Source organism: Siphateles boraxobius, unplaced genomic scaffold (assembly GCF_051911475.1).
Source record: "Siphateles boraxobius isolate OS27281-9 unplaced genomic scaffold, OSU_SipBor_1 30, whole genome shotgun sequence".
Taxonomy (NCBI): Eukaryota; Metazoa; Chordata; class Actinopteri; order Cypriniformes; family Leuciscidae; genus Siphateles; species Siphateles boraxobius.
Window position 1 is genome coordinate 15,204,229 of NW_027508920.1, and position 21,050 is coordinate 15,225,278.

General features: G+C 41.0%; 1 protein-coding gene across 3 annotated transcripts in view; it reads right to left on the reverse strand.

The window, feature by feature from the left end:
• cntn5 (contactin 5) overlaps nt 1-21,050 on the reverse strand; it is a 442,606-nt gene that overhangs the window by 124,493 nt on the left and 297,063 nt on the right. For 2 of the 3 annotated variants that reach the window (XM_077248331.1, XM_077248330.1), the window contains exon 7: nt 16,531-16,734. In XM_077248331.1, the coding sequence (XP_077104446.1) occupies nt 16,531-16,734 (204 nt within the window). Of the gene's footprint in view, nt 1-16,530; nt 16,738-21,050 lie in introns of all 3 variants that reach the window. The other variant, XM_077248329.1, reaches the window with a different exon arrangement.

A 21,050-nucleotide genomic window follows, 5' to 3' on the forward strand; every position in this document is an offset into this window, starting at 1 on the left:
TATCCAAAGCGACTTACAAATGAGAACAATAGAAGCAGTTAAACTACCAGTCAGTGCTATGACCCTTCTCAGTTTAATCTAACGCAGTATATATATATATATATATATATATATATATATATATATATATAATTTTTTTTTATAATAAAAAAATAGAATAGAAGAGAAAGTGTTAGTATTACTCGATCAAGTGTTGTGTTGTGAACAATTGTGTACAATTCTTTTCAGGATTCTTTGATGAATAGAAAGATGAATTTATTTGAAATAGAATATTTTGTAACATTATAAATCTCTTTACTGTAACTTTTGATCAATTGAATTCATCCTTGATGAATACAAGTATTGATTTTTTTAAAAATTTATTTCCCAAAAAAGATCAAATAAAAATTCTTACTAACCCCAAACTTTTGAACGATAGTGTTTAATGTTACAAGAGCTTTCTATTTCAGATAAATGCTGTTCTTTTAAACTTTCTTTTCATCAAAGAATCCTGAAATAAAAATGTTAATTGTTATTAACATTTATAATAATGACAAATGTTTCTAGAGCATCAAATCACCATATTATACTGATTTCTGAAGGATCATGTGACAATGAGGCCTAGAGTAATGATGCTGAAAATTCAGCTTTGATAACAGGAATAAGTTCCACTTTACTATATATTCACATAGAAAACAGCTATTACTATAATATTACTGTTCCCTTTCGAAAGGGAACTCGCACTGCATCAGAATGCTAGGGGAACGCCTCAGCATGACTGATGACTGAAAAACTGTATAATCACGACAATCGCATTGACCAGCGTCAGCCATGATGTCATCCTCTAGCAGTGGTTCTCAAACCTGTCCTGGAGGACCACCAACACTGCACATTTTCTTTGTCTCCCTAATCAAACACACCTGATTCAACTCATCAGCTCATTAACCCATGTGATAAATAGCTGATGAGTTGAATCAGGTGTGTTTAATTAGGGAGACAAAGAAAACGTGCAGTGTTGGTGGTCCTCCAGGACAGGTTTGAGAACCACTGCTCTAGCACGACCAGGAAGTATAAAAGTGGTGCCTAGAGAACATGTCATCCTCTTCGTCTTCAGGGACTGTTTCACTTTTCGAGTTGCAAAACGAATTATGGCTGGAAACAAGCGCTTTAGGAAGTGTGCTGACCCGTGTGAGAGGTCTCAAAACATCTGGTGACACTCACAACCTATGTATGCTTTGTCTGGGTGAAAAGCATGCGTGCTCGGGCGGAGGGCGCAAACTGTGAGCGTTTCTCAATGAGAATGCTCCGCTCTCGTCTGTCTCTCTTCTCAAGGGAAGAGGGACAGTCATCTTTGCCCCATGGTTCGGATCCTGCTGGCACCGAGGCTGAGCAGAGACTCAGATTGTGGGGGTCTCAGAGGGAGCTCGTCGACGAGTTTGAGAGAGGGGTGAATCTCTCACACTCATCGCGGCTGACCAGAACGAGCTGCTGGTTGGGGATGTGCTCTCTGATGCATCCTTTGGCCCAGCAGCCAGTGCTCTATTGGCTTCGAGCCAATGCGTATGCAGAGCTGGTAGAGGTGATGGAGCGCACCACCAGTAGGTTTGAGTTGCCATGGCGGCACGTCAGAGGGGAAGCCGTTTGTGGAAGGCTTGATGAGCACTTTCTCTCTGGCCACACCCCACCTGAACCAGTGAGCCTTCCATGTCTTCCCGACCTCCACGCAGAGGTTATGAAGGCATGGAAAAACCCATACACTGCTCGCATTCACCGGTACACCTGCCTTCCTGTCTTGTTTATCCTGCTGTTGATAAATAAACCCAACCTTTATTCGCATTTTGGATCCTGTGATGTGACATAACATTACAATCTGACCCAAAATAATGGATCCAGCAAATGTGACCGAGTTGAGAGATGTCCTGAACAAGAACAACGATCGTTTTGATCGACAGGACGAACAGATCACGGCGACCAGTCGAGCAGTGCAGGTCTGGGTGGTGCAGGTATTGGAACTTACCTCCCAGCTGCAACATCTTAGAGCCGAGTCTGCCCACACACCCACTGCGCCTAATCCACCACCCGCTGTTCCACCCACGGACCGTCATAACAACAACCCGGAACCTCACCTGTCTCCTCCTGCTGCCTATTCGGGTGAGCCACAACTATGTCGTGTATTTCTGACGAAATGTTCACTGTTTTTTGTTCTACAGCCCTCATCATTTCCCACTGAGGAGTCCAAAGTAGCCTTTGTAATAACGCTACTATTAGGACGAGCAGCGCTACGGGGAACCGCTGTTTGGGAGCAGGGACATCAGTGTTTGGAGTCATTTCAGACCTTCAGTGCGGAGCTCAGAAAGTTATTTGATCGTGCGGTCTCTGGCAGGGAAGCGGCAAGAGTGTTGGCAGACCTCCGACAGGACCACAGATCGGTGGCAGACTTCTCCATAGAGTTCCAGACAATGGTCATGGAGTGTAAGTGGAACAGCGAGGCGCAGTGGGACATGTTTCTGCATGGGTTGGCCGATCGTATCCAGAGTGAGATCTACACTCTGGACCTACTTGCATCATTAGATGGCTTGATCGATCCAGCTATTCGAGTGGACGCAAGGCTGCAGCGTCAAGATCTTCTGACGCAGAGAGGTTTGATTCCGGACATAGAGGTCCATCCTGTCACCCCTCCCTGTGATACGGTCGGCCCATCCTTCAATCAATCATTCAAACTGCCTGCCACACAGGGTAACACGGTGGTTTTAACCGTGGCGGACAGGTTCTCGAAGGCTACTCATTTCATCCCTCTGCCCAAATTACCTTCAGCCAGAGAGACAGCGGTGGCTGTCATAGACCACGTTTTTCGTGTTCATGGCGAATGCCAGTCTTTCTTCTGGGTTTCATCCCCAGAGCAATGGTCAGACGGAGAGGGCCAACCAAGATTTAGAACGAGGGTTGCGATGTTTAGCGTTACAGAATCCGTCCTCTTTGAGTCAGCATATCTCATGGGTTCGTGCATAACTCATTAGAAGTGTCGTCCACGGGCCTGTCTCCATTTGAGTGTAGCCTAGGCCACAAATTTTTCCTAGTCTGGAATCCAAAGTTGCGGTTCCCTCCGCTCACCACCATGGGCCACTCAATCCACAACGTTGACATCAGCAAACTGCTCACCCACACAACGCCATACATACCGTCTGCCATCTGCCCTGTACAGTGAAAACCGGTTCTTCCGTGAAGAGGACACCTCTCTAAAGTGCCAGACGCCATCGAATGTGAGCATTTGCCCACTCAAATCAGTTACGATGACAAACTGTAGTCAGGTCGAGACCCCGATGAGGACGAGGAGCGTGCAGATGAGCTTCCCTGAGACGGTTTCTGACAGTTTGTGCAGAAATTCTTTGGTTATGCAAACCGATTGTTGCAGCGGCTGTCTCGGTGGGTGGTCTCAGACTATCTTGGAGGTGAAGTTGCTGGATGTGGAGGTTCTGGGCTGGTGTGGTTACATGTGGTCTGCGGTTGTGAGGCCGGTTGGATGTACTGCCAAATTCTCTGAAACGCCTTTAGAGATGGCTTATGGTAGAGAAATGAACATTTAATTCACAGGCAACAGCTCTGGTGGACATTCCTGCAGTCAGCATACCAATTGCACGCTCCCTCAAAACTTGCATTGTGCTGTGTGATAAAACTGCACATTTTAGAGTGGCCTTTTATTGAGGCCAGCCTAAGGCACACCTGTGCAATAATCATGCTGTCTAATCAGCATCTTGATATGCCACACCTGTGAGGTGGATGGATTATCTCGGCAAAGGAGAATTGCTCACTAACACAGATTTAGACAGATTTGTGAACAATATTTGAGAGAAATAGGCCTTTTGTGTACATAGAAAAAGTCTTAGATCTATGAGTTCAGCTCATGAAAAATGGGGGAAAAACAAAATTGTAAGGTAAGTAAGGTGTATGGTAAGGCCCCACTATAGCCTCCATGAGGTTCTTTTTCCAAGAAACGTAGATTGTGCTCCCCTAGTTTGCAGGGTATTTCTATAGAGTGCTCCGTTTCACGATAGCCACCGGGTAAGCCTAGTACTCCCCTGGTTCGTTATGCAGAGTACTTCACCTCTGGTTGAATTTTTAGCAGGCCCTCACGAAGTTTGGGTCTCTATACTCCCAGTAGGCAGGTGTATTAAGATGACAGGCTTCCAGTGTAAGCCTCCCTGATACAGCCAGGATGCCCCAAATGCAGACTCCAGTACTCCCCTTTAATTTAGGGTCGTTATGCTGAGTACGTCTCCAGCGGCCATATTTCTTAGCACATAAGGATGTCATATGCACATAAGGATGTCATTTTTTTTCACATAGCAGCAAAATAGACTTAAAATACTCCATCATTTCTGCTCATACAGACTTAAGAAATATGAAAAAATAAACTGTTAAATGTCTACTTTTACGTGTTCACTTACAATCGAAATAAAACATTTTGCTTTTGTAAAATAAAGAAAATAAACAGAGTGTGCTTTCTGGCTCTCCGTCTCTGTGCACTTTTTTTCTAGAGCACGTCTCTAAACTTAAACAAAACTCAGCGAATACTATTAACCCAGGTATGAGCAATATATCTTTATAATCATTTAAGTGTGTACTTTTAAATGATCTAATTCAAAACTAAAACAAATATTCTCTGTTTATGTAATCTATATAAAAAGAGAGAGATGTCAGCCGTTCTCATTATCATTCTCGCAACTCATTATTCTGCTAATATAGAGCACGCGCTATTGATGTGCAAATGCGCGCAAATGATCTGAGGCAACAGATGCAAACGTGTCAACGCCCATATCAACTCGATAAAACACACCAAGTGTAATCAGATTAATGTACTATGTCATTTTGCGAGGCTGTGAGGAATAATCCTTAGACATTTACCTCAGAAGTGCTGGTTTCACTTCGAGGAGCAACGGATCCTGCTGAGGATTAATAGTAAGTTTTTTATTCGTATATGGTTTGTTCTAATCGTGATATGGAATAGTGTCTGTAAAGGCAAAAAGACTGTTTATGAATCGCGTTGAATGTGTGTGAATGAATTAACGGAACAGATGGGCGCTGTTGTTTACTACAGCTCGCAAAAATACTGTTTAAATATAAATCGCATCTCTGTGTGTGAATGAATGAACAGCACAGATGCGCACTTTTGTTTGTATGTTACAGACAAAATATGAAAGACAATTATATTGTCTTTCCAAACAAAAAGTGTCTTACAAAATTTAAATCAATGTATTGTTTTATGTGAATGATTAGGCAGGATGATTTTTCAGATCATTTTGAAGCAAAAACTCAAGGTGACAACATCCATTAGTAAAAAGTTGTGTTTTGTGGCCTTATTTCAGAAACTTTAATTTTTATTTTTTTCAATAACCATGCATAAACAATATTCTCTCAAAAAGACAAACATGTACATACATGCTGGGAGCAGGGATGTATTGTACATCCCTTGTAAATGTACATGCTTGTAATTTCACTCTATATAGACATATATATATGTACATGTATATATACTCTATATAAACATCACGCGCCGATGCTCACAAGTCAGTGGTTAGTAACTTTTTGACTCCGACTTCGTCTACTCCGTGCGTTTCTCTGCCCAGGAGGACGCGATCATCTCTGCCTTCATTCACTCCGGCACCGAGGCAACACCACGGACCCTGGGTGATCCCACAGCGGAAGACACGAGCCAGGACCAGACCAAGGACTTCCCCCCCCCTCCCGGTCTTCGAGATCTCCACCCGGAACCGCTTCTCCCCTCTTCGCGAGCCGGAACGTGACGCCGCCGTGATCATCGGCACTTCCATGGTCCGTCATGTCCGTGCTACCTCAGGTAAGCGTAAGGTGCGCACTCACTGTTTTCCTGGTGCTCGTGTTCTTGATGTCGCTGCACAGATTCCCGAGATCCTGAACGGTGACGAGCGCGTCGGAGCTGTGGTCCTACACGCCGGGACGAACGACATCAGGCTGCGGCAGACGGAGGTTCTGAAGAAGGACTACAGAAGCCTGATCGAGACGGTTCGCAGCACATCGCCTGAAGCAACGATCATCGTGTCTGGACCGCTTCCCACGTACCGACTAGGACAAGAAAGGTTCAGTAGATTATTTGCTCTAAATGAATGGTTAATGTCATGGTGTAATGAACAGAAACTGCTCTTTGTAAATAATTGGAATCTGTTCTGGGAGCGACCTAGGCTCTACCGTGCTGATGGCCTGCACCCCAGCAGAATCGGAGCGGCTGTTCTGTCCGACAACATCTCCAAGACGTTACACACCATATGACTAGTAAGTCAAAGTCCAAATCACAGTCTTTGCTGTCCCAACTTAATTGATATAAGTAGTGTAGAACATTATATAGAAACTGTGTCTATTCCTCGCTTAGTGAGGCCAAACAATAAATCTAGTGTAGGATCTAGCAAAAATCTTATTGTAATTAAACCAGAAAATCTAAATATCAGTGAACAAAAACAATTTCTAAAGCTAGGTCTTCTAAACATTAGATCGCTCACACCTAAGGCGGTTATTGTAAATGAAATGGTCACAGATAATAGTTTCGATGTACTTTGCCTTACTGAAACCTGGCTTAAACCAAATGATTATTTCGGTCTAAATGAGTCTAGTCCACCAGGATACTGTTATAAGCATGAGCCCCGTCTGATCGGTCGTGGCGGCGGGGTTGCAACAATCTATAGAGATATTCTTAATGTTACTCAGAAAACAGGTCACAGGTTTAATTCGTTTGAAGTACTTGTGCTAAATGTTACGCTCTTAGATGCAAGAAACAAATCCATATTATCTCTAGCCTTGGCTACCCTATATAGACCTCCAGGGCCCTATGCTGATTTCCTAAAAGAGTTTGCATACTTTCTCTCAGATCTATTGGTCAATGTCGATAAAGCAATAATTGTTGGAGACTTTAACATACACGTAGATAATACAAATGATGCGTTAGGGACTGCGTTTACAGATTTATTAAACTCCTTTGGGGTCACGCAAAACGTCAGCGGTCCCACTCATCGTCTAAATCATACACTAGATTTAATTATATCATATGGAACCAATCCAACTGATATAAATATTATACCGCAAAGTGATGATCTCACTGATCATTACATGGTAACTTGTATAATACGTACTGCTGAAATTTGTCACGTTGCGCAACGTTATCGACCAGGCAGAACAATCCTTCCAACCACTATAGATAGATTCTCAAATAGCTTACCTGATCTATCTCAGCTGCGCAGTGCACCCAAACAAACAGATGAACTAGAGGAAATGACTAGCAGTTTGAGCACCATGTTCTCTAGTACACTAGATATTGTTGCACCAATTAGATTAAAAAAGGTAAGAGAGAAAACTAAAGCACCATGGTACAACAGTGCTACGCATGCAATCAAGAGAGAAACTCGTAACTTAGAGCGTAAATGGAAACAAACTAATTTAGAGGTCTTTAGAATCGCGTGGAAAGACAGTATGTCACGTTATAAAAAGGCTCTAAAAGCAGCAAGGGCTGAGCATCTCCGCAAACTAATAGAAAATAACCAAAATAATCCAAGGTTTTTATTCAACACCGTGGCTAGACTAACAAATAAACAAACATCACCAGAGCAAAATATTCCATTACAATATAGTAGTAATGATTTTATGAATTACTTCAATGAGAAAATAGAAAGCATCCGAAACACAATTGTAAATATACAATCCTCTATGATGTCTTATGATTCAGCCTCAATTATGGCCCCTCTAGAACAACTACACCGATTTACAACTATAGGACAGGAAGAGCTAAATAAACTTATCATTGCATCGAAACCAACAACATGTTTATTAGATCCAATACCCACTAAACTACTGAAAGAAGTGTTACCTGTAGTCGAAGAGCCTCTTCTTAATATTATTAACTCGTCTTTATTTTTAGGTCATGTTCCAAAAATATTCAAGCTGGCAGTAATAAAACCTCTCATTAAGAAACCGCAATTAGATCCAAATAACTTAGCAAATTACAGACCCATCTCAAATCTTCCATTTATGTCTAAAATACTAGAAAAAATTGTGTCCGCTCAATTGTGCTCTTTCTTACAAGAAAATGATATCTATGAAAAATTCCAGTCGGGATTCAGACCGCATCATAGCACAGAAACTGCGCTAGTTAAAATTACAAATGATTTACTTTTAGCTTCTGACCAAGGCTGTATCTCAATACTAGTTCTACTCGATCTAAGCGCTGCGTTCGACACTATCGATCATAAAATACTCCTGGATCGACTACAAAACTACACTGGTGTTCAGGGACAGGCATTAAGCTGGTTTAGATCTTACTTATCAGACCGTTACCATTTTGTCTGTCTAAATGGGGAAAAATCAAAGATAACGTCAGTAGACTATGGAGTGCCGCAAGGATCGGTGTTAGGCCCTCTGCTATTCTCAATATATATGCTGCCACTTGGTAATATTATAAGAAAACATGGAATTAATTTCCACTGTTATGCTGATGACACTCAATTATATATCTCATCACGACCAGATGAAAACACTAACTTATCTAAATTGACAGAGTGTCTAAATGATATAAAATGCTGGATGACGTGTAATTTCCTGCTATTAAATTCAGATAAAACAGAGGTACTACTTATTGGTCCAAAAAACTACCCACAAAATCCCTTACAATACAACTTTAATTTAGAAGGATGTCCTGTTACTTTATCCACTACAGTAAAAGACCTGGGTGTTATACTAGACCGCAACTTGACTTTCGAAAATCATATTTCATATATTACAAGAACAGCCTTTTTCCACCTTAGAAACATTGCTAAGCTACGCAACATGCTATCTGTTTCTGATGCAGAAAAGTTAGTTCATGCTTTCATGACCTCGAGACTAGATTACTGTAATGCTTTATTAGCTGGCTGTCCTACATCCTCAATTAACAAGCTACAGTTAGTGCAAAATGCAGCTGCTAGAGTTCTTACTAGATCAAGAAAATATGATCATATAACACCTATTTTATCATCTCTACACTGGTTACCTATTAAGTTACGTATCAATTACAAAGTATTCCTACTGACCTATAAAGCCCTAAATGGTTTAGCTCCTGTGTATTTAACAGACCTTCTATCGCCATACAATCCATCGCGCTCTTTAAGATCACTAAATTCGAGGCTTCTGGTCATTCCTAGGATATCTAAGTCCACTAAAGGAGGGAGGGCGTTCTCGCATTTAGCTCCTAAACTCTGGAATAGCCTTCCTGATATTGTACGAGACTCAGACTCGCTGTCCCAGTTTAAAACTAGATTAAAGACGCATCTCTTTAACCAAGCATTCACTTAATGCTTAACCTTTGATACTGCTGAATCGGTTCGAATGCATTAACATTATGAACATCAGCTATGCTAATTATTTCCCATCTGCCTTTCTGCTGTTATCTCGGGACGCTAGTCCCGAGGTAAATAGCGTTCGTCAGCTCCAGTTTGTATCCAGCCTCTCACGGAGACTTCAGATGCCCCAACGCCTGTGAAGAGACGACTCGACGCCTGTGAAGAGACGACTCAAAGCCGGCGATATGTTATGCCATAAATTAATACTTGATTAACTAACTGTATTTTTCTATGTACATTTCCGAAATGCAATTTCTGTAAAGCTGCTTTGAGACAATGTGTATTGTGAAAAGCGCTATACAAATAAATTTGAATTGAATTGAATTGAATATAGCACAAACGGGGCTACCGTAATATGTGAGCAACATGTATGTACATGTTTGTATTTTTTAGAGAATAATGTTTATGCGTGGTTATTGAAAAAATTTAAAGTGTCTGAAATAAGGCCACAAAACACATACTAAATATGTGTCCACAAGACTTTTGACTACTGGGTGTTGTTGCCTATAATTTTTGCTTCAAAATGATCTGAAAATCATCCTGCCTAATCATTTACACAAAACAATACATTGATTTAAATTTTATAATACACCTTTTGTTTGGAAAGGCAATATGCGTGGAGGCGTGTTCACACCTGAGAAGACAAAGGCCGGATAATGTGCCACATACATAATGAGCTGCATATTAATTAGCCTTTCACACAGGTGTGTCACAGGATCCCAAAGAATGTAAGGACAAAAGAAATTATCTATATATATACATATTTTACAATTAGAAATTGTAACCAATTACAAATAGGTTACAATTACAACAACAATTACAATTTTAACAATATTTCAAGTGTATTTCTTTGTAAAAAGTATACATTTTATCATACGTATTAAAAAAGGTAAGGATGCAATAGTTTGAATATTGGAACAAACACTATAATAACATCTTAGTTGATAATTCAATATACCTTCTTTATTTTTGACAAAACATCATACTATAGTATATTTAACTAGAGCAGAAATTGGTGAACAAAGGCGTACCTATTTAATGTGACAGTGGCCTTTTTTACAGTCAAAACTTTATAATCTATCCAAAACTAATCACACAATCTTGTCTAAACATTCATATTTAGTCTGTAACATATTGTGTATGATATATTAGCATATACATGTGAATTTGCAGTTTGTTGCTTATACAGACATTTTATTTCAACATATTTCAGTCTATTTTTACTCATCTTAGTAGGCTATAGCAATTTAGTTTGGATGTGTTCATGTAAACATAACGTTTACTAATGTAGGTGCGAGAGTGAATGAACGGCACAGACACGCGCTGTATAACTGTAGTAAACAAAGTGCGCGCGCCTGTTCCGTTCATTCATCATTTAGCCTACACACAGACACGCAATTCATATTTAAACAGTCTTTTTGCGGTTTACAGTCAGAAACTATTCAATATCGCGATTAGAACAAAGCACTTAAGAATGAATGACTTACTACATCAGCTGGATCCGTTGCTCCTCAAAATGAAACTACCAGCACTTCTGGTACATTCTCCAGGGTTATTAGATAGTATTATTCCTCACAGCGTAGGGGTACGCTGTGTACACAGCGGTAGTAAGATACTTACTAAACACAATGTGTTTTATAATCCAGCTGGTGGGCGTTGGCATGTTTGAATGGCTTGCCTTAGATCATTTGCGTTTGAATACCGCGCGCTCTCCGTGGGCGTGGCACATTAACGCGTAATCAGGTATAATGAGCTGGAAAGAAAAAGACTGACATCTCTCTCTTTTCATACAGATTACATAAACTGAGAATATTTGTTTTTAATATAAATTAATTCATTTAAAAGAAGAGAGTTCAAGCTTCATTATGAAAAAACACTCGTGCCTGTATGACAAGTATTCGCGGAATTACAGTTAATTTTCGGACGCGTTTCAGAATGGACTTAACTGACAGAGAGAAGGCAGAACGCGCATCATGTTTGTTTTTCATTATTTGGCGAAAATCACAACACTTTGTTTTTATTGTGAGTATCCACAAAAAAAGATACGGCGCGATAGTCAACCTCAGAGGGTTAAGAGAGTCATCCTGCTTAGGCCTCCATGTAAACAGCCTTCCGGGTAGAGCTGGATAAGTGGTCCCTCTCTCTCTGAGGAGGGGTTTTAGGCCCCTCGCTCCCTGAGCTCTGTGTTAGTCGAGCTAGCTGTCCTAACTATATATGTCAGGCCTCCACTCCTTCAAGAGTAATCCATCTGAGGCCTCCATGCATACAGCTTTGTAGATAGAGCGAGAAAGGGGTTCTTCCTCATATCATGAGTAGCTCTTAGACCCGTCGCTCCCTAAGCTCTGTGTTGATGTTTTGGAAACCTCTGTGCCCAATAGATCTCTGGTCTGAGTCTGGCAGGCCCCTCTTTCTTTAGAGTCATCCTGCTGAGGCCTACAGGCGAGCAGCCTGTCAGGGAGAGATGGAGGAGTGGTCTCTCCCTCTCTAAAGAAGAGCAGTTTAGGCCCCCTCGCTCCCTGAGTGCTATGATAGGTGAGCTGGCTGGCCCCTAACATGTGCCAGACCTCCTCTCCTCCAAGAGTCTTCCTGCTGAGGCCTCCATGCAAACAGCTTTGCAGGTAGTAGTACAGAAAGGGCTCTCTCAATAAACAGGGAGCTGTTCTAGGGCCCTTCACTCCCTGAGCTCTGCACTATGATTTTTCCACACTATGAGAAAAAGCTCTAGAGACCACATTGGTGTAAATGTGGCAGGCCTCCTCCGCTTTTTGAATCATCCTGCTGAGGCCTCCAGGCAAGCAGCCTGTCAGGTAGAGATGGAGGAGTGGTCTCTCTCTCTAAACAAGAGCAGTTTAGGCCCCTTCAATCCCTGAGCGCTGTGATAGGTGAGCTAGCTGTCCTCTAGCACGTGTCAGGCCTCCTCTCCTTCGAGGGTCATCCTGTTGAGGCCTCCATGCAAACAGCTTTGCAGGTAGTAGTACAGAAAAAGGGCTCTCTCAATAACAGAGAGTTGTTCTTAGGCCCTTCACTCTCTGAGCTCTGCACTATAAATTTTGTCACACTATGAGACAAGGCTCTAGAGACCACATTGGTGTAAGTTTGGCAGGCCTCCTCAGCTCTTAGAGTCATCCTGCTGAGGCCTCCGCTTTCCATAGCACTGCAAAGGAGCTATCGTCTCTGGCTAGAGACCGTGGTTGAGTAGTGAAAAAAAACACAGTTTGTTGGCTTCAGCGATAAGCATGATAGCCTCCCTGGTATAGGGGTTGACACTGGTCCCCCCGAAAGTAGCAGGGTAGGGCCCATAGGGTCTGGGCCATACTCGCTTAAAGGAGCCCCCCTCTAAAGTTGGACTGTGGTATCCATGCCCTTGAGCTGTCTCTGGGTCAAGTCCTTCGTGTGGAAGCACAAGGTTACTTCTTCGCTTAGCATGAAGCTCGGGCAGTGGCTGTAAGGAGTAGTGCTACTGACAGGCTGACGTGTAATCAGTAAGGGGTTTTAACTTTGAGTTAAATTTGTTTGTGCTTGTAAACAGTCATAATTGGCAAAGCATCCCCTCAGCATGGCAGCATGGGTAGATCGTTCCCTTAGTGTTCTGAGAACAGGGAACGAGACACTGCGTCTCGGCGCAATGCCTCCGGCCTGCTTGCACAGTCCATTCAGACAAAAAAGTGGATGACATGTTCTCTAGGTGCCCCTTTTATACTTCCTGGTCGCGCTAGAGGATGACGACATGGCTGACGCCAGCCAATATAATTGTCGTGATTATACAGTGTTTCAGTCATCAGTCACGCCAAGGCATTCTGATGCAGAGTCTCATTCCCTGTTCTCTGGGGAACAAAGGTTACAGTCGTATCCTGAGACGTTTTTTAATGTATTCTTATTTTTAATCAAATAAATACAGCCTTGGTGAGCAGAAGAGCCTTTTTTTAAAACACAAATCTTACTGATCTGTTGACTGGTAGCGTATGGTTTTTATGCTATTGAGATAAATTAACTTTGAAATAATTTTTTGTGTTTACTTTATTGGATAATATATGTATATATATATATATATATATATGTATATATATATATATATATAACTAGATAGGTATTATTATTATTATTATTTTTTATAACAAATTAACATCTATATGGTTATTGGGGGGAGGGGCTGCTTGAAGTCAAAAAGGTTGAGATCCACTGACACACTACACATGGTAGTCATATTTGAAGAGAAGACATGACTCTCATTTTGTGATTAGAAAAGCATGTACACAGTGATACTATTGGAGAATGAGACATCAACGCTATCAGTATGCATTTTGTATGACCCTTAGTGACATTTAAAATCTTATTTGAAACACTGTTCCAAAATACGTAGCTCATTAATTGGAGTCACTTCACTTTTGCTCTTTGAATCCAAGGACACAGATATGTTCTCTCCTATAAATTAATGACAATGATGAAGGCCTCAGAAATACTTGACCCTCTACTTAAAAATGCTGCCCCTTCAAGATCCAAGGCCAAGCGGCAGGACGAGTAATCCCAGCACCATCGAGTGTTTTGTGAGCGCCCATGCTCTGTGAGAGTTATTGTTCCTTCTGAGTCACATCTATTAAGGTGCGATCCATCACGTAAGTACAGAAGGCCTCCGCTGCCTTTGCTGTTTCTCCAAGAGAGAGCGGGTGGGGAAGATGCATGACTTGCCCTGAAGGTGTAGCCAAGCGCAGATGCAGTTGGGCAGCTTTGATTAAGAGTGTCTTAGCCAAGGGAAGGACATAGGTGAATCGCTTCACCTGCGCATTCCGGCACAGAGCCTCTCGTGCAGTTAATTATCATCCTGTCTCAGCAGAGAGCACAAATCGTGGGCAGTGGATTGGTGAGCTTTAAGAGAACTAGGAGAACGGCTGAAACCATGGCAGTTCGAGCTTGGCCGGGGGTGCCAAAATCATTTTCAGGCTTTTAGGCGCAGTCGTTTAGCTGCCGAGCGTGTGATACTTCCCACACAACGCCTGCCAAGCGAACGCTGCGTACGTCAGCCGTGGAATGAATAAAGATTTCCATCATCCGTGCTTGTGTTACGGGTGACTAACCTCTCGCTGAACCGGCTCTCATTCCACACAGCCTTCTGCGACACCCTGACTGTACGGTAAGTGTCAAATGCAGCTGCCACAAAGCAATTCATCCTGACTCTACCACCTGTGGCTCTGAGACGTCCCTCAAGCCTTTTCTTTTCCTCTCTAGCCTTCAGCTACCCGTCTCTGCTCTTTTCTTTAAATTCCGAGCGCGACTGGAGAACGTGACGCTACTTGCATTTGCAATATGTGCTAACGAGGGCCGCAAATCCAATTTAGTATGCTAATGCGCTTAGATGCGCTATACCCCAGAGGAGCATTTCTCAACAACAAGGTTATGCCGAAGGCGACGCGGTGCCCTCACAAAGGACAGGCAACATTAAGCATCATAGGCAAAAACAAGTTTTCAGGGCACTGTAGTCCTTTTAGCCCTGCTGTTCTGGGATTGCGTTCCAGGACGACTGACATTGACATGTACCAGCGGCAGGTGATGCGTGTGTCTGTGAGGTACGGAAAAATGCCTGAAGAGACAGCCGGGTGTTTGGCTCCCTCGCTTGGCCCATGGGAATCTGCTATTAAAGAAACTACGGCCCATTCTGGAAGAGGACCAATGATTCGTTTAATTTTATGCTGGAAAATGATTTCCCTGATGGCCAGTTTCACCAGAGCGCATTGTCTGTGGGAAAAAAATGCTCTAAAGCAAAAGATGAAGCATCTCATACTCTCTGTTTAATGCGGATGTTTGGAATTCATGACACTTTCGGGTTGGCCCTAAAGGCCTCTCGTGCAAAGAGAATGAAGAAGAGAGAATGGGGCATATAAACTACATATATAAGTCAGGCGTCTCATTAAATCGGCGTCACATGGCATAAAAGCATTAATGTAGACAACTGACCGGCTTGTCACACAGCTGAAAAACTGCCACATTTCCTTTCAAGCCTGATTTGCAGGCACATTCATTATTTGTAGCCTTCTGAGATATTGATGGACTTTTTCCTGGGTTGTGATCCAGAGCTTAAAAAGATCTCACACAAGTCCAGCTGTAATGTACCTCAACACGTTTAGCATCTTTACTTTGCTGTCAGTACACTGAGAATCATTTGGTGTAGAATTTGCTTTGAAACTATTTTCATAAATTTCACAAATAATTACAAAGAAAAGTCACGTAACATCGGTATGATGTCATTGATAGGTGACGCACGGACACGGTCTGTATCCTGGTTAAAATTGCTTATTTCTCTAGATTTAAACATTATTGGAAACATTTGGGATAATGTAAGTACACAAGTGAACAAAATTGTTTTAATTGTTTTCAACATTGTTCTAGTGGTTTTTGGATATTTGAATCCAAAAATCTTACAAAGTGTGGGCTTTATTTTAAGTTATTTAAATAAAATCAAAAGTAATTAAGTTAAAATATATTTATGGATTTTTTTATTTAATAGTCAGCACATTGCAATGTAGTTGCAACAGTGTAGTAGATGGTTAAAATCAAAATGACCCAGTCCAAGTTTCTATGATAGTCTATGTAGTTCTATGAAATATGACTTGGGTCCCACCTTCAACATAAGTCCATGGGTTTTATCATCTATTTTATTATGCACCAGGCTAAAACCATACACCCGATCGCTTAGAAAAGTAACAGCACATCTCACCTAAATACATTGCTGGGTTACTTGTCAAAGTTTAAATGTGTATGTTATAATATATAGTGCTATCTCACAAAATGTTTAAAACATTCTGACATTTTAATTTATATCACCCCATGAACCATCTGTAGCTGTATATTCATTATTTTTTTTCAAGGCATGTGCTAAAATGGTAAAATAAGGTCTCAATTTAATTTATTAGCAAAGAGACTTCATGTCATGGTATTGATTCATCATCTTAGTTCACCTAGAGAGATGCTTGGCATCCAGCCTAGTTCTGGTGTGCAGGTGAAGGGGGTTTAGGGAGCAGGGATGTACGTGTGTGTGTGTGTGTGTGTGTGTGTGTGTGTGTGTGTGTGTGTGTGTGTGTGTGTGTGTGTGTGTGTGTGTGTGTGTGTGTGTGTGTGTGTGTGTGTGTGTGTGTGTGTGTGTGAAGCGAGTGTAATATCTCACCATCTGTTTTGAGAGTCAGGGGCGTCGGTGGGCTCAGGACCCTGGCGTTGGTTACAGTGTTCTTTACTTGGCACACGTAGCTGCCCACGTCCGAGGGCTGCACCTTGGAGATATACAGATTTCCCGTTTCTTGTGAGATGAATCGCCGGCTGTCCTCTGCCACGAACGAGGGGAGCTCATTGAACACCCAGCTGTAGATGATCTCTGCTGGGGCAAGAAGGAGAGCAAGCAGATGAGCTGCAAGAACAACGCACATGTCCCTAAGGAAATGCCTGTCTAAATCTGCATTGTAGAGCGCTGACCTTGTCAGAGCGAGGGCTCATAGGAGAAGGGAGTCTGGGAGCTGATGTGTAGGTGATATGGATTAATTCAGTGCTCCCTTCTACAGGGTTCAGGGCAATCATAACTTGCATGTTAAATGCACAGAGATACAGTTTTGTGTTCGCATTATATACCGAATTGCATTGGAATGAGGGAAGTAAGCGTGTGTCCAGACTAGGCCCCACAAAATAAAGCGGAAAACACATCTCTTCCATGCTAAACTTTTAGACTAACCAGAAGTGCTAGTGGTACTCAAGTCTCTTATTTGATCAAAAATACAGTAAATATTGTGAAATATTACAATTTAAAAGAAGTGCTTTCTATTTCAATATATTTACTGAATTTACAACAGCCATTACTCCACTATTTAGTATGATCTATCATTGTAAAATATAAGTGCATAAAACATCATATAAGTTGCATAATTCGTCTGTTTTATAAATACAAACAAATGACGTATCTTAATGTTAATTACATGTTTTATGCACTATATATATGTATGTATATATATATATATATATATATATATATATATATATATATCAGTTGACAATGAATAAAAAAAAGTTTTTTTTGTGATTGTTTTGTTTTTTTTTTTTTTTTGAAATAATAACATTACAAATGTCAGATGACAACATCAATACCAATAAAAGGAGAAAAGAAAAAAAAAAAACACAAGCACACAAAGGACACAAGGAGGGGTAACTTAAAGGGAACACACAAATGAACCCCGGCAGCCAATTACAGCACAGAATAATGCATCATCAATTTAAAACAATTATTTTAGAGCTTGGGGTGTACTACTCCAATAAGTGACCGTTTGTATTCTTGCCCCATTAATCCTTGCAGTACTGCATTCTAAACAAGCAATGTAATAAAAAGACAGCAGACAGAATCTTCTAAGATCCATGTCAGTAGTGAACCATTGCTGTATAATTGTTTTTTTTTAGCAGCAGTGAAACCAGACATTAACAATCTTTTCTGAACTAACGTATTTTTTTTTATGAAGAATCATCATTCAACAACATAAGACAAGGGTCGAGGTCAAACTACAACTTTGTGATATGTTTTAGTACTTGAACTATATGTTTCCAAAAATTTGATATAGCTGGACAGTCCCAAAACATATGCAAAAAAGTGCCTTTAGAGTTATTGTTGCACAGACTGCAATTAGGATTTAAAGAGAGTTTCATCAAGTATCGTTTGTATGGGGTACAATACATTTTGTGTAAAGTTTTGAAATGAATAAGAATGTGCGAGGGGTTTTTGGAGGTAAGACAGAGATTGGACCAAACTGTGTTCCACTCAGGGCTATAGCCCAGCCATGAGAGTTCTCTCTCCCAAACAGCTAATACCTTCAGGGTTTTATATGAACATTCAAGTAGTTGTTTATAAATCAAGAAGACTGTACCCTGAATTTTCCCAGTATTTTTGAACCACTTTAACAATGGATGATAATCTAGGCTGGAATTCCATGGTACCACGTATGCTTTCATTGCAGATCTCAACTTCATGTACATAAAAAAAGGAGGTACCTGGCAAAGAATAATCTGCTTGAATATCTTGGAATGCGCGCAATCCACTGCCATTGAATATATCACCAAATGTGAACACACCTTTTAAGGACCAGGAAGGGTAATTTGAAGGTTGATTGCCAGATAATAGGTGGGCATTGTTCCAGAGAGGAGACTGACGTGAGACTTTTTTAACGTGACCTGTAATCTTTTCTGCTTTGAACCACGCTTTTAAAGTGACTAATATTTCCGAACTTCTGGTGTAAACTTCTTGAGCCTACACCAGTAAAAGGCAGATCTTGAAGTCGATGGGGAAGAACACGGTCAGACTCAATGCTTCTCCAAGGTACTTTGGAGTGAGTGTCCACCCAGACACGCATGGCCAGGGGCACGGTTAGAAATGTTGGGCCCTATGAAAGAATATGAGGTTGGGCCCCCTACCCCACCCATTCCATTAATAAAATCGATCTCTGGGGGCCCCAAAAGTGTGTGGGCCCTTAGAATCGTCCTAACTTTCCCCCCCTTAGCGGCACCCCTGCGCATGGCCCTAATTTGGAAAGCAGAGTAGTAAAGCATTAAATTAGGAAGTGCAAGACCACCATGCAATTTTGCACGCTGTAATACTGAAAGGCTGACTCTAGGACGCTTACCACCCCAGATGAATTTAGAGATTAATGAATTAATTTCTTTGAAAAATGTTGGGGGAGGAAAACATGAGAGCATGAAAAACAAAAAGTTAACTCTGGGTAGAATGTTCATTTTAACCGTGCTTATTCTAGCTTGCATTGACATTTTAACGTTGTCCCACCTCTGTTTTTCCTGCTTAATTTTCTGACTGATTTCAGAAAAATTTGTCTGAGCAATCCTAGACAGAGAATCAGCAATTTTAATACCAAGATAGGTGCATGAATTAGCAAAGACAAGGCCACAGGGTAGAGATACTGCTTTAGTAATGCTATTAACTGCCATTAAGGATGACTTATACCAATTTATTTTATAACCAGACATAGTGCTAAAGGAGTTGAACAAACGCCAAGCTTCTGGTAGAGAGGTATTTAAGTCTGAAAGAAAAAGCATAATGTCATCGGCATATAACGAGATGTGGTGATGTGAGTTGTCAATAGTTATAGGTGTTACTGTTTGGCTTTGTCTAAGAGCTTGTGTGAGAGGTTCTTGTGAGAGTGCAAATAAAATTGGTGACAAGGGAAAACCTTGCCGACAACCCCTTTGAAGTAAGAAAGGTTGTGATTGATAGAAACCTGTTGATACGGAAGCAGAAGGACATTTATATAACAGTCGTATAATATTTCGGAACTTGGAGCCAAATCCAAAACGCTCCAGAACAACCCACAGATAATCGCATTCAAGCCTATCAAATGCTTTGAGAGCGTCCAAAGAAAAAATGGCAGAAGTAGTATCAGTGGTCTGAGCGTAATCAACAATGTGTAATAGTCGGTGCATGTTATCCGATGCTAAACGGCCCTTCAAGAAGCCAGTCTGGTCATAATGAATCAGATTATCAATATGGTTCCAATCTTAAAACCAATGCTTTGGCTAAGATCTTGACGTCGGCTGATATCAGAGATATTGGATGATAAATGGAACAGTTTAGTGGATCTTTGTCTTTTCTGGGGTCCTTCATTTCAGGGTCACACTCAGGGTCTTCGGGACCAAATGGTCTGGAAGGGTTTGATTCATATTTATTAAAAGAAAATCATATTTTTTTTTTTTTAACTTGTTTTTTATAATATTTTTTCTTTTCTTTTTTGGTGTTTTGAGATAATTTAAGATTTATAATTAATATGTATGCAATAAATATGACAAATTTTCCCCCCATTTTCCCCCCATTGAATATAATAGAAAATAACAAACTAAAAAATTTTTTTTTTTTTTTTTTTTAAAGCTGTATTTCATTTTAGAGTCAAGCCTAGACCTCATAAAAGCAATTTTTGAAATTAGATGGATGCCATCTGGTGGAAAAACTGAGCATTTTAAAAATGCAAAACACATATGTAATTGAATTTATTCGTTTGTTTATGTATAAAAGTGTGTTTGTGTGTGTGTGTGTGTGTGTGTGTGTGTGTGTGTGTGTGTGTGTGTGTGTGTGTGTTTTGCACTCTTGATGTTTTATAGATTCACCCCTTCACTGTTGTGTGCTTTTTTTCTGGATCGTGGCTGATTTGTAGATTGTACGCACAAAAAAACTCTGTATTGTCACATTTTTGCCAATTTCCCATTCATTTCCTATGGCGGGACCATTTGGACCCGAAGGCCCTGAGTGAAACCATTTTTTTTACAACCACTTAGACTATTCAAATCCTGTCCCCAATTTTTTGGGGTGTTCATATAGCAAGTACCAACAAAGTCACCAAATTTCGGACCATTCCGATGAAGCTATGATTTTACACATTTTTTTATTTAAATTCTTCGGGACCATTTGGTCCGAAGAACCCCAGAGGGTTAAGCAACAAGGTAATGATGGCAACATTTTGATCTCTATGAAGTGTACCATGATAAATGGCATAATTCATGGACTTCAGAATTAGGGGGCCCACAATATCCCAAATAGCTAGATAGAACTCCGGAGGAATTCCATCAGGGCCGGGGGATTTACCTTTCTGCAAAAATTTAGCTGCATTGTGGAGTTCCTCCAGTGTTACAGGAGCATCCAATAATTCCTGAGCA